The sequence below is a fragment of the Notamacropus eugenii genome, chromosome 2, assembly GCF_028372415.1.
Source record: "Notamacropus eugenii isolate mMacEug1 chromosome 2, mMacEug1.pri_v2, whole genome shotgun sequence".
NCBI lineage: Eukaryota > Metazoa > Chordata > Mammalia > Diprotodontia > Macropodidae > Notamacropus > Notamacropus eugenii.
Window position 1 is genome coordinate 89,652,964 of NC_092873.1, and position 13,790 is coordinate 89,666,753.

Sequence of the window (13,790 nt, forward strand, 5' to 3'; positions counted from 1 at the left end):
CTCTTGTATTCAACTTTCATGAACTGCTGGGATAATCTTCCTCTTGTGTACCTCTGATCCTGTCATCCTTCTACTCAAAAATCTTATGGGATTGTAGATCTAGAAGAGTTGGAAGGGACCTCAAAAGCCATTTGGTCCAACCTCCTCATTTTACAGATAAGGAAACTGAGACCTATTGAAGTTGTGATTTGCTCAAGGTTACAAAGGTAGTAATTGTCACAAGTGGGATTTAAACCCTGTTTCTCTCTAATTCTGGAGCCAATGGTCTTTCCACTATCACTGCACATCAGTAGCTTTCTATTGCGTCCCTATTAAAATTGAAACTCTTCTGTTTGACTTTCAAGGCCAGGAGAGGCTGTCTCCTTCCCATAGATTAAGTCCTGTTAAGTCTTTGATCTCTCTTCTGTCCCTTCTTCTCTTCTCCCTCCACCCCCCCACCCCCATCCATCCAGGCCCTTCAGAGTTTGGAGAGAAGGGAAGATTGTGGGGCAGAACCAGGAAACATGGTGTTGGGCTCTTTTTGATCTGTCCTCAATCCTATCCTTTCCAGGAGCATATAGCCAAGCAGTTTGGGATGATGCAGTCACAGATTGGCTATGACATCCTCGCTGAGGACACCATCACTGCCTTGTTGCACAACAACCGAAAACTCTTGGAGAAGCACATTACTAAGACTGAAGTGGAGACATTTGTGAGCCTTGTGCGCAAGAATCGGGAGCCCAGGTCAGGGGACTGCTCCTTTTCCCCCATATGTCCCTCGCTTGTACATCCAATGTCCCCCATCACACTGCAGTCATCCCTCTACTTTTTCATTTACTCAGTCTCATCCCCCTATTTCTTCATTCATTCTTAACTTATCCTCTTCTGTCATTTGTACTTATCCTCCTTTTCATCTTCTGTTCTCCCTTCACACTTAAGCTAACTCACCCCTATTCATCTTCCATCTCCTACTTACTTCCCATTCACTCTACTGATTTTCTCCTTATTCCTCTGCCTTCTGTTAATTCCCAATTCATCTGCTTACCCTGCACTTTATATCTATCCCTTCATTCTATCTCTAACTTCCCTATTCCCCTCCCCTATCTATTCTTACTTACCTTCATCTCATCCTTCTTATCCTTCATTTGTTCCCAACTCATCCCTTTACCTTCCATTCACTTTCCCTCTCTGTTCACCTCCTTATCTTACCGTCTTTCTAATTTATCACTCACTTACCACCCTACTCACCACCATTCACCCTCAACATAACCTCCATTTATCATCACACTCTCCTTGTACTCATTCATCTCCCCTCCCTATACCTATTTACTCCATCTCTCATTTTTCTACTCCCCCCACATTTGACTTCTGTCTTCCTGTTAAGCCATGATGGTGATCATGTGACTCTCCACTTATTCTCAGTCCTTCACCTCTCCCACTCACTTACCTCATTTCTTGTTGGTCACTCTCACTAAAATTACTTGAAGAAAGGATGAAGTCATTGCTAAAGTGATTCTTGAGTCAAACCCAGTTGGGTAGCAAGTTCTGAGGGAGATTATAGGACAACCCAAGAGTCCCACCTCTAACCCCTGATCAGAGTTATCAAAGTATTGAATAGGCTGCTGTGACTGAGAGTAACTTGGCTGTTCCTAGAGGTCTTTGACAACAGGAACTAATGGGTATTTATTGGGGATATTGTAGATAGGACTCATGATTTGGGTAGGAGTCAGACTCCATTACTTCTGAGGCCCCTTCCAACTCAGAATCTATCAACTCTGGCCTCTCTCCACAGTCAATCAGTCAGTGACACATTTATTAGGTGCCTCCTAGGTAGCTAGGTGGCACAGTAGATATAGCACAAGACTTGGAACTGAGAAGACTAGGGTTCACATTCTTCCTTAGACACTTAATTGTGTGACCCTAGGCAAGTCATTTAACCTATCTCCCTCAGTTTCCTTATCTGTCAAAAGGGGATAATGAAATACCCCTACTTCCCAGTATTGTTGTGAGTATAAAATATTTGTAAAGTGCTTGGTAAACCTTAAAATTCTAAATAAATGCTAACTATTATTTTTATTAAAAGTTCCTGGACTCAAGGAGTTTACATTTTACATACATACATATATATATAATATATACACACATATAAATAAATATTTAATATATACAAAGTAAAACAAAGTAAATTGAGGATGAGACTATTAGTTGGAGTTATCAGGAGAGGTTTCAAGGTGGTGGTGGTAGGGGAATGTGGGAGATCCTCTGGGGAAGAATTAATATGGATCTGTTGAGAAAGAACAACTTGGTGGCTCTAAATTCAATTTTTTCAGTTAATAACAACGTTCTCTTTCCCTCCCAGTAGAGGGCTCCCCCATTAAAAAAAGAAAACTCAAACACTTGTAATAATAATTGCTAATATTTATATAGCACCTACTATGTTCCAGGCACTTAAAAATATTTTCTCATTTGATCCTCACAGCAGCTCTGGGAGGCAGATGCTATTATTATCCCCATTTTACAAATGAGGAAACTGAGGCTTTTAGAGGTTAAATGACTTGCCCAGGCATACATAGTAAGGGTCTGAGGTTGGATATGAACTCAGGCTTCCCGGCTATCTCCTGTACCACCTAGTTGCCCTCAGATAAATATGCATAGTTAAGCAAAATGAATTCTTGCATTGGTCGATGTCCAAAAATAAGTGTTTTCTTCTGTACCTTGAATCCACTACTTCTCTGGCAGGAGATAAGTAGCATTCTTCTTCAGCAATCCTCTGGAATTGTGGTTCATCATTGCATGATCAGAGTTCTTTAAGTCTTTGAAAAACTGTCTTTGTAATGTTATATATTGTATAGTTTCCTTGGTTCTGCTCAGTTTTGTCTTCATCAGTTCCTACACGTTTTCCCAGGTTTCTCGGAAACTGCCCCTTTCAGCAGTTCTTACAAAGCAGCAATATTCCTTTACATTCATCTACCATGATTTGTAAAGTCATCCCCACTTGATGGGCACCATAACCAGGCCCCCGCAAACTGACTCCTTCTTTGCTTATTTCTTCAGGTTCCTGGACTATCTCTCTGACTTGTGTGTGTCCAACCACATTGCCATCCCTGTCACCCAGGAGCTCATCTGCAAATGTGTCCTGGACCCCAAGAACAGCGACATTCTCATCAAGACAGAGTGAGGGCTGGGGCTTTTCCCCATTTACTTCTCTTTCCTCCTTGATGATCAAGGCCCTGCCTAGTCCTCTCCCACTCCTTGGGTCCAAGCCAGGATTGTTTCTCTCCTAGGAGACTAAGATCCCTCATCTTGATTTCAATCACCCCTTACTCCCCCAACCAGAGAACCAGGGGATACATCTAGGAGTTCATGTTGAAATTCTTGCACGTCTTCTTCCCTCCCCCTCTCCCCAGCTTAAATATATTTGTTGAACAGCTCTAGCATGTAATGAGCACAGGGTGAGATACTGTTGGAAATATAAAGGAGGAATAAGATATGTTGCACTCTTTTTGGTAAGACTTAGATGGATCACCTTGTGAAGGGACCCATATCAATAAAGACATAACTTCTAGGGTCTTTACTGAATCAGATCCCCTTGCAATGCAACCTGTTCACATTGTGACAGAAGGGATGCTACCCATGGTACAGTAAAACCCCCCACTAATTTAGAGTGAAAGGACCTGGGTTCAAATGCTGCTTGGGACATTTAATAACTATGTGATGGTGGCAAGTCACTATGGGTCTCAGTTTCCTCATCTATAAAATATTAGAGTTGAACTCAGTGGCCCCTAAGGTCCTTCCGAGCTCTAGTTCAGTGGTTCTAATGATGTACAAAATGAGAAGGTTAGACAGAACATCTTCTAGGGAACCTTGTGACTTCAGGAGTGTGCTGGTATGTGTTTACAACAAATTTCCCTCCCCCCCAAAAAAGGAGTGCTCAGATACACTTTTAAATTTAATCTACATTACGAATGCATTTTCCCATCACTCTGTTACTTATAGACAATGAACAGAACAGTAAATCAATTTGAAATGTTTGGTTTCTGAAGTGTACATGCTCACTCTGAAAATGAAAACAACTGGTTGTCTCAAAGCCATCTGAGCTGGCTCCGGCATACCCCTGTGTAGACTGTGTGATCTCCAGGGGTTCTCCCAGTTCTCATAGTCTCTGATTTCCTCAGATTTGAGAGTAAGTTGGGTTAGGGTTTTAGAAGAACCCCAGGGTTCTAGAAGAAAGGGGCCCTCAAGCTGGGGCTCAAGCTGAGGGGGTGTTTTCTTCGCAGGCTGAGGCCAGTGAAGGAAATGTCTCAGTCCCATGAATACTTGAGCATTGAATACTCAGAGGAGGAAGTCTGGTTAACTTGGAGTGACAAGAACAATGAACACCATGAGAAAAGCATTCGGCAGCTGGCCCAGGAGGCCCGGGCAGGCAACGCCCACGACGAGAACGTGCTCAGCTACTACAGGTAGGGAGCCCCGTGGAGCCCATCCAAGCCAACCATCCCTGCAGCCCCTCCCGCACTGGAATGGCCCCCCTCCTCCCCTCTGCCTCTTACACTCCACAACTTCCTTCACATCTCAGCCCATACTCCATCCCCTATGGGGGGGAGCAGAGCAAGCGACTCACCTTTTTGTTTAAATGACTCTTTCTATAAAAGATCCTCAGAATGGATCTCTCTCCCTTATAGGTGGAAGTCCTGTAACTGGTTTTTTAAAATGATCATCCTCTTCATCACTGGTGATGATGATAATGATAAGATTGTTGATTTGTATATTTAAGGTTTGCAAAGTACATCACTTGTATTTCTTATTTGATTCTCACAACAACCATGGAAGGAAAAATGCTATTGTTATTATTTTTATAAAATTTCTATATTATTGTATAGATGAGGAGCCTAAGGGAGATAGAGGTTAAGTGACTTGCCCAGGGTCACACTGTTAGTAAAAGTCTGAGGCAAATTCCACCTCAGGTATTCCTGTCTCCAAGTCCAGACACTACCAAGCTATCCAGACCAGGGGTTGGTGACTCGTGCTACAACGCCAAAGGTGATCTGCAAGTTTGGAGTGGGCCAGCCCTCAGTACAATTGTGGATGCCATCTCCTACAGTCTCTGCTTTTTTGCTTCCTCCATCCCTCTCCCCACTGCTATTGCTTCGAGTCCTGTCCTTTCGCTGGGTTGATAGCCAGTGAATCCCTGCTGGTGTTAGCTGATGTGACCTTGGAGTGTAACTGCCTCTTGGGCAAGCTGCTTCCCCTTCCCCCATCCTGGCTCCTCGTCCCTCAGCTAGGGAGAGTGAATACAGGAAAATTTGGCTTGCAAACCCTGTAAATTGCTGATTCCTAGTCTAATCTAGATCCCTCCCACTGCAGTTTAAACATCATCCTTTGACTCATCCTGGGCAGACACAGCCATAGTTTCCTTCTTCCTCCCCCTCCTACCTTTACCCTGCCCCTGTCCCCACCCACTTGCTGCCCCTTCTTAAATTGTATTTAAGTATCTGAAAGGCTTCCATAGGATGGAGGGGTAGGGTTTATTCTGCTTAAACCCATGAAACAGGAGCAATAGGTAGAAGCTTCAGAGAGGCAGGTTTGGGCCTGAAAAGGGGAAAAAACAACAATTAGAGCTGTCCAAAAGTAACATATATTTCCCGTGGGAGTTAGTGAGTTCCTCTTACCTGGAAGTCTTTGAGCAGATGCTGGATGACTACTTGCCAGAGATATTGTAAAGCTTCAAGTCTCTTCTTATTCTAAGCCATCATCTATCTAGCTGCCAGTGACCTTCCTTAAAAACACACACACACACACACACACACACACACACACACACACACACAGATTTGACTATGTCACTCACCTGTTCAATAAACTCCAGTGGCTCCCTATTGCCTTTAGGATCAGATATAAGCAGCTGCGTTTGGCATGAAAAGCTCTCCCCAGCCTAGCCCCAATCTACTTTTCTGGCCTTATTAATAATAATACATTACTCTCTTTCACACATCTTACTGTCAGGTGAACTGGTCTTCTTGCTCTTCCATATACCCATGACATGCTATCTCCCAACTGTGTCTTTGCATTATTTGTCTCCCTTGTCTGGAATGGACTCCCTTCTCACCTCCATCTTGCAGAATGCCTTGTTCCCTTCACATTGCAACTCAAATGCCAGCTTTTATAGGAAGCCTTTCCTGATCCCCTTAATTGGTGATGCCTTCTCCCCTAAATTACTTCGTGCTTACCTTGTATATACATATTACCTCCTTTGATAGATAGAATATAGCGTCCTTGAAGTCTGGAAGTCTTCACTAGCCTCTAACCCAGTGCTTGGCACATAGTCGGTGCTCAATAAATGTTTGTTACTGATTACCAGAGAAGATCTCTTCTCAAGTACAGACCAGAGGATTTCCGAGGTCCATTCTAGCTCTGAGGTTTTGTGATTCCTCACTCCCCTTTCATCTTCTTCCCACCCTCTATGCCCCTTCACTCCTCCCCCCCACCCTTCTTTCCCCTTCCTTCCCTGCCATAGATACCAGCTGAAGCTGTTTGCCCGCATGTGTCTGGACCGCCAGTATCTGGCCATCCATGAGATCTCCCAACAGCTGGGTGTGGATTTGATCTTCCTGTGCATGGCGGATGAGATGCTACCCTTTGATCTACGTGCCTCCTTTTGTCATCTCATGCTGCATGTGCATGTGGACCGAGACCCACAGGAACTCGTCACCCCAGTCAAGTTCGCCCGCCTTTGGACAGAGATCCCCACAGCCATCACCATCAAGGAGTGAGGCCTGGGCCCATGAGAGCCAAAGGGACCATAAGGAAGAGGGACAGGAAATAAGGAACTGGGGCCAGAGGTTGAAAAATGGGTTCCCTTCTAGATTGAGGTGGGGGGAAGAACTGAGGGAGAAGGAAGGGACTTGTTTCCCCTACCTCCCTTCCTTTCTCCCTACTCTTCCCAACTGATGCCCATTCTTCTAGCTACGATTCCAACCTCAATGACTCTCGGGACGATAAGAAGAATAAATTTGCCAACACCATGGAGTTTGTAGAAGACTATCTCAACAATGTAGTCAGTGAGGCCGTGCCCTTTGCCAATGAAGAGAAGAACAAGCTCACCTTTGAGGTAGGACCTTTGTGGCCAAGCAGCTAGGTGATACAGTGGATGGAGCACCTGGTCTGGAGTTGGGAAGACCTGAGTTCAAATATGACCTCAGATACTTACTAGTTGTTTGACCCTGGACAAGTCACTTCATCTTTAATTGCTTCAGTTTCCTCATCTGTAAAATGGGGGGCATAGAGCCACGTGAAAGAAGGCCCAAGGAATAGGATGAGAAATCAACCAACAAACGTTTCTGAAATTCCTGTTAGATACTAGGTAGGAAGGGGGCTGGTTTCTAGACACAAACAGAGTGGTGGGATGACCACTTGTCAGGGATGTTAAGGCAGGGATTCCTTTCAGGGATGGGGCCAACTAGAAAGGACCAATGAGGTCCCTTCTCAAAATGAACATGCTGAGATTCTCTTGTTTTCTCTAGATTCATCCCCCAAGGTAGGTCAAGCAAAGCCCCATGATGCCTTTATGGCACTAGAGACCTGGATTCGAATCCTGACCTTGCTGCTTACTATGTGAGCTTCGACAAGTTACTCCCTCTCTTTGCGTCGCGTTCTCATTTGTAAAATGGAGGTAATAATAATAGTTTGGCATAATCAATCAACAGACATAATCAATCAGCCATCAAATGTGTCAGGCTTCCTGCTAAGTTCTGGAGATACAAAGAAATAAAAAATAGTCCTTGCCTTCCAGAAGTTTACATTATAATAGAAGACAACATGTGAATAGGCAGGTACATACAAGGTGCAAACGGAACTGATGGAAGATAACTTTAGAAGAGAAAATACAAGTGTTTGGGGAAACCAGGAAAGGTCTCCTATAGAAAATGGCATGTTAGCCAAATCTTTGAGGAAGCCAGGGCTTTTAGGAGGGAGAGCATTCCAGGCACAGGGGATAGATAGCCAGTGTAAAGATTTGGAGATGGGAGATGGAATGTAGAGATCAGACAGCCTTAGAGTCTGGGAGACCTGGGTTCCAGTCCCACTCCTGACACACTCACTGTGTGATACTCACCTCTCAGTGCCTCAGGCAACTTTCTAAAACCCTAAACTGCAGAGTGGTTGCTGATCTGCATTAGTAGAGGAGATATCTTCATTTAGGAATGCTAATTGAATCTCAAGTCTGTCCAAAGAAAAAAACAACTAAAACCAAAAAGGCCCCAAATGTAACCCTACTCACCTAAAAGGGCCAGTGTGAGAAAAGCTCTTTGTAAATCTGAAAGTGTTATGGAAATGTGAGTTGTTAGTTCTGGCTTTTCTGGAAATAGCTCAACATGTGAGTCATTTCCCCCTCTGAACACCAGTTTCCTTATCAGCAAAAATAAGGGGGTTGGACTGTGATCTCTGAGGTCCCTTTCAGCTGAGAGCCTGTGTGATTCTTCTGTGATTCTGTGAACACCCCTTGTCTAAATCGCTTCCTGGGTAGCAAAGAGGAAATCTGATGCTAAGGGGGATACTGAAAACCTGGAGGGTATTGCCTGGAGGTGGGCTTTTCTCTATTACCCAGTAGGGGTTGGGTAAAGAGCCTACTCACAATTTGCGGCCAGGCATTTACTTTAGGGATTCTCTCAGCCTCCTTCCAGTTAGTCCTTATCCCATATGACCTCCAACAGTTCAGCCAGAACATCTCCCCTTCCCCCACACCCATTGTCTTTCTTTGCTGCTTTGGTTCCTGGGCTAAGAAAGTCCTCTTAGCCAGCATACGCCCTTGTTCCAAACTTACTATGTCAGCCTCTTTCTACAGAACAAAAGATACGCGGCAGAATCGAGTCACTCTTTTGGATGGCTGCTGCCCGATGTCTTTCCAGCCTACCTCCAAACTACCCCTTGTTTAATAATAACAGTCATAAGCTAACATTTACATAATGCTTGAAGGCTGGCAAAGCTATTTACAAATATTATTTCCTTTTATCCTGACATCTACTCTGGGAGGTATGTGCAATTATGATCCCTGCTTTACAGGTAAACAAACTGAGGTTGAGCTTAGCTGATTTGTCCCATGTTACAACTCCTAAGTGCCTAGTGCTGGGTTTGAATTTCAGTTTCCTTGATTCCAGATGTGTTGCTTCGACCACTAGAAGTTTGGTTTCCTAGGGTCCTAAGCCCATGACAGTGTCTCCCAGCCTAAGATCCCTTAGGACCAAGGGCACAGGTGTTCTCTGAAGCCATCCCTCCTCAAAGACCTTGTTGTTGTTCAGTCATCTCTAACTTTTCCTGACCCCATTTGGCAAAGATGCTGGAGTGGTCTGCCATTTCCTTCCCCAACTCATTTTACAGATGAAGAAACTGAGGCAATCAGGGTCAAACAGCTATTGAGTGAGGCTGAATTTGAACTCATATCTTCCTGACTCCAGATCTGGTGCTCTATCCACTGAGCTATCTCAAAGACTGAGTTTCTTCTAAGAATTCAGCATGAATCTCACACTGAGGAATTTATCTAAATTCTTCATATAATAATAATAATAATGATAGCTAATATTTATACCAGAATCTCATGTACAAGCTACACATTTGATCCTCATAGCAATCCTGAGATCAGTACTGTTATTACTGTTTTGCAGATGAGGAAACTGAGGCAGAGAGAGATTAAATGACTGGGCAGGGTTACACAGCAAATGTGCATCTGAGGCTGGTCTCAAACTCAGGTCTTACAGACTCCAAGTCCACTGCTCTAGTCCTGTGCCTCCTAGCTATCTCTTAAAATGATTCACTTTTTATACCTCTTGGGATAATGAATGGTGCAAAGGGGAAAAAAGATTTAAACAAACACCAAAATCCTGCTTTGAATCCTAGCTAGGCTTCTAGCTTGCTTCCTGACCTTGGGCAAGTTACTTAACTTTTCTGAATGTTAATTTCTTCCTCTAAAAAGAGGTTAATAATACTTACACTGCCTACTTCACAGCCTTATAGTATAAGAAAACGTTTTCAAAACCCTAAAGCTCCAAAGAACTGTGGAGTTCTTTTTATTCCTGTGATGATCTCCAGTCCCATACCCTCTCAGCCTGTGCATCACCAGCCTGGAGCCTTCTTCAGTCCTTTTCTCTTTTCTTTCTCCCCAACAACCCACTACAGGTCGTCAGCTTGGCCCACAACCTCATCTACTTTGGCTTCTACAGCTTCAGTGAGCTGCTTCGGCTCACCCGGACGTTGCTGGGCATCATTGACTGTGTACAGGGCCCCCCAGTCTTGTTGCAGGCCTACAGTGAAGATCCTGGGGGTGAGACTGGGGCCCTGGATGGGACTCTCCTGACCAGACAGGCAAAGGCAGTCAGGATGGTGGGGGTGGGGTGATATGTCTCAAAACCCTGTCAGGCAAGACTCAGGTAAAGGAACCTGGGTTGTTTAGTCTAATTAAGAGAAGACTTGGAGGTGAGCGTTCGGGGGCCATGATAGCTGCCTTGGAGTCTTTGAAAGGTTATCACCTGGAAGAAGGACTAGACTTGATCTGTCTGGTCCTAAAAGCACCAGCAAGAAGCAATAGATGGGAGATTAAAGAGGCATATTTGGGTTCTTATCTGTGTAAGCAAAACCTTTCTTATTAGAATTATTCTGTGGAGCTAGTGAGTTCTCTATCACCAGAAGACTTTCATCTAAGACTCAGATGATCGTTTGTCAAGGATTTTATAGAACAGGTGTTCTTAACCATTGTTTGTGTCATGGACCTCCTTGTCAGTCTCTGGGACTTATATGTTATCTTTAAAGGCATAAAATAAGGCATGGGATTGACAAGGAAACCAGTCATGTGGAAAGATGGTCATCAGACTATTGAAGTTTGTTGAGGGAAATCCTGTTGTTTGCCTCTGAAATGATTTCCAGTTCTGAGATCCTGAGATTTTATGAATGCAGGTTTCTTGACTCTCTCTGTTAGAAATAGGATAATGATGCATTCTGAATTGGCTGAGAGTTCTTAGATTCTCCCTGAGGCCTGCATTCCAGGATTTAGGTTCAGATATACTCATGCTGTGCCAAATGACAATTCACTCTACCACCAGATAAATCCATTTTTCCTCATTCTGGCCCTTGCTTACCCCCTCTCTCTTTCCTCCCCCCTGAATGGGCCAGGCTGGGTACCCCCTGCAGGTCTCCTAGAGACAAGGAGTCTGTGTCAGTACTTAGCACAGGGCCTGGCACTTACTATTGATTGATTGATTGTCAAGTACCTATAGTAGCCACTTAACAAATGCTGGTTAACTGATAGACTCAATCCCACAGAGGGGAGCTTCTAATCTCAGGAAGGAGACAAAGTTTCTTACGTTAGGAAACTTCCAGTCTCACCAGGGAAACACATCTTACTCTTAGGGAGCTCCCAGTCTGGTATGAGGGACACAAGCCTGCCCTCAGAAATCTTCCAGTCTGATGGAAGAGATATAATCCCAAAGCCTAGCCAGCTCTTTATGTGTGTGTATGTATACTATATATGTACATGTATTTTTTTAGAATATCTATTATATGCACTTTTGAAATAATATTTTTATTTTTCCCAATTACATATAAAAACAATTTTAACATTCTTTTAAAAAAACTTTGAGTTCCAAATTATATCACTCCCTCCCTCCCTTCCCCCCCTCCCTAAGATGGCAAGAGATTTGATATACGTTATACATGTGCAAATATTTCCATATTTGTCATTTTGTAGAAGAAAACTTGAACCAAAAAAAAAAGAACTGAAAAAAAGTGAAAAATAGTATTCTTCAATCTGTATTCAGATTCTATCAGTTCTTTCTCTGGAGGCGGATAGCATTTTTCATCATGGGTCCTTTGTTATTGTCTTGGATCATTATATTGCTGAGCAGAGCTAAGTCATTCACAGATGATCCTTGTACAATGTGGCTGTTACTGTGTACAAAGTTCTCCTGGTTCTGCTCATTTCACTCGCCATCAGTTCATGCAAGTCTTTCCAGGTTTTTCTGAATCATCCTGCTCATCGTTTCTTGTGGCACAATAGTATTCCATTACAACCATATGCCACAGCTTGACCAGCCATTCCCCATCTGATGGGCATCCCCTCAATTCCCAGTTCTTTGCCACCAGAGAAGTAGCTGATGACTCTTTATGTACATTAATGTCAAATCTAATCTCAGATTGGCCTTCAAGATGCCATCCACCAAGGCCCACGTTAATTCCATTCCCAGTCTCATTTCTCGTTGAGCCCCAGACTGACCTGTTCACTACCCTGTCAACATCATCCATATGATCATAGTTAGCATTTATATAATGCCTACTATGTGCCCAGGTACTTGGCTGAGCACTTTACAAATGGTATCTCATTTGATCCTTATGACAACCGTGGGAGGCAGGTGTTGTTATTATCCCTATTTTACAGATCAAGAAATCAAGGCAAAGAGAGGTTAAGTGACCTTGCCTAGGGTCACATAGCTCATAAGTATCTGAGATTGAATTTGAACTCAGGTCTTCCTCCAGGCCCAGGGCTGTGTCTGCTAGATACCTTCACATACCTCCCTCCTACAGGTCTTTCTCCTCTCCTACCTGACTCATCTTGTCATTTATCCAAATACCTTGCCTCCCAAACTTAAATTAGAACTCATTAATGGGTAGGTAGCCTTCCCTGATTAATCCTGCCCCTTCCTTACTGCTCTTTTATGCTCTGTCCCCTTGCTTCATGTATATACCCAGATTATGTAATCAATTAATTTAATCAATCATTTTTTAAGTGCCTACTATGTGCCAGAGATAACAAGGTATAAAGAATGAAACATACCTGTCTTCAAGGAGTTACATTTTAGTGGGGGAGACAGATACACTTGTAAATATATGCAACATAAATGTAAAGTGAAGAAATAAAGTTGCCAAATAGAAGTTAGTTTGGGAGTAAGGGCAGTAGCAGTTGTTATATCCGATTCCTGCATCGGAGAGTGGTTATGTATGTGTATGGGATAGCCTGTCTCCTTGGTTACACTGGGAGTTCCTGAGGATAGGATCTGATTGAGAGTTCTCTGAGGACAGGGATCTTGTCTCCTCATTCCTTTATATTCCCTCCCAGCTCCTAGTGCAGCCTCCAGGACAGAGGAGGAGACCCTCAGGATAGGATGGAGTTTAGATGTGAGGGCAGGAAGGACTCAGGCTTTTCTTTACTTATAAAGTGTGGAAGAGGTGAATGAAACCCATTGGAGGGGGGAGGGAAGGGAGTGACAGAGCATCTTCTGCCTACCTTACCTTATCCTTCCTGTTCCAATGTCACTGAATATATCTGGCTTTTACCCCAATCTCCTCCAGGGAAAAATGTTCGTCGGTCCATCCAGGGGGTAGGGCAGATGATGTCCACCATGGTGCTGAGCCGTAAGCAGTCCATCTTCAGTGCTCCCAGCCTCCCTACTGCTGGGACCCAGGAGTCAATGGACCGGGGAAAGTTCGAGGAGAATGAAGACATTGTGGTGATGGAGACCAAACTCAAAATCCTAGAAATCCTGCAGGTAGTTGGGATGGCAGGGGGGAGAGAGAAAGAGAAAAGGCATAAGCATATATATGTATATATGTATATGTATGTATATGTATATATATACATACATGTATGTATATATGCATGTATGTGTATATTTATACATGCATACATATATACACACATATATATGTGTGTGTATATATATATATCACCTACTATGCCAAGCACTGTGTTAAGCATTAATTCATCCTCATAACAACCCTGTGAGGTAGGTGCTATTTTAATCTCCATTTTACAGTTGAGGAAACTGAGGCAA

General features: G+C 43.5%; 1 protein-coding gene across 2 annotated transcripts in view; it reads left to right on the forward strand.

The window, feature by feature from the left end:
• ITPR3 (inositol 1,4,5-trisphosphate receptor type 3) overlaps positions 1–13,790 on the forward strand; it is a 121,419-nt gene that overhangs the window by 62,837 nt on the left and 44,792 nt on the right. For both annotated transcript variants that reach the window (XR_011974168.1, XM_072641780.1), the window contains exons 16-22: positions 551–723; positions 3,034–3,153; positions 4,257–4,439; positions 6,494–6,745; positions 6,943–7,087; positions 10,147–10,291; positions 13,309–13,505. Coding sequence is in view for 1 of the 2 variants with exons in the window: in XM_072641780.1 (XP_072497881.1) it covers positions 551–723; positions 3,034–3,153; positions 4,257–4,439; positions 6,494–6,745; positions 6,943–7,087; positions 10,147–10,291; positions 13,309–13,505 (1,215 nt within the window). In the remaining variant the exon portion in view is untranslated. The remainder of the gene's footprint in view (positions 1–550; positions 724–3,033; positions 3,154–4,256; positions 4,440–6,493; positions 6,746–6,942; positions 7,088–10,146; positions 10,292–13,308; positions 13,506–13,790) is intronic.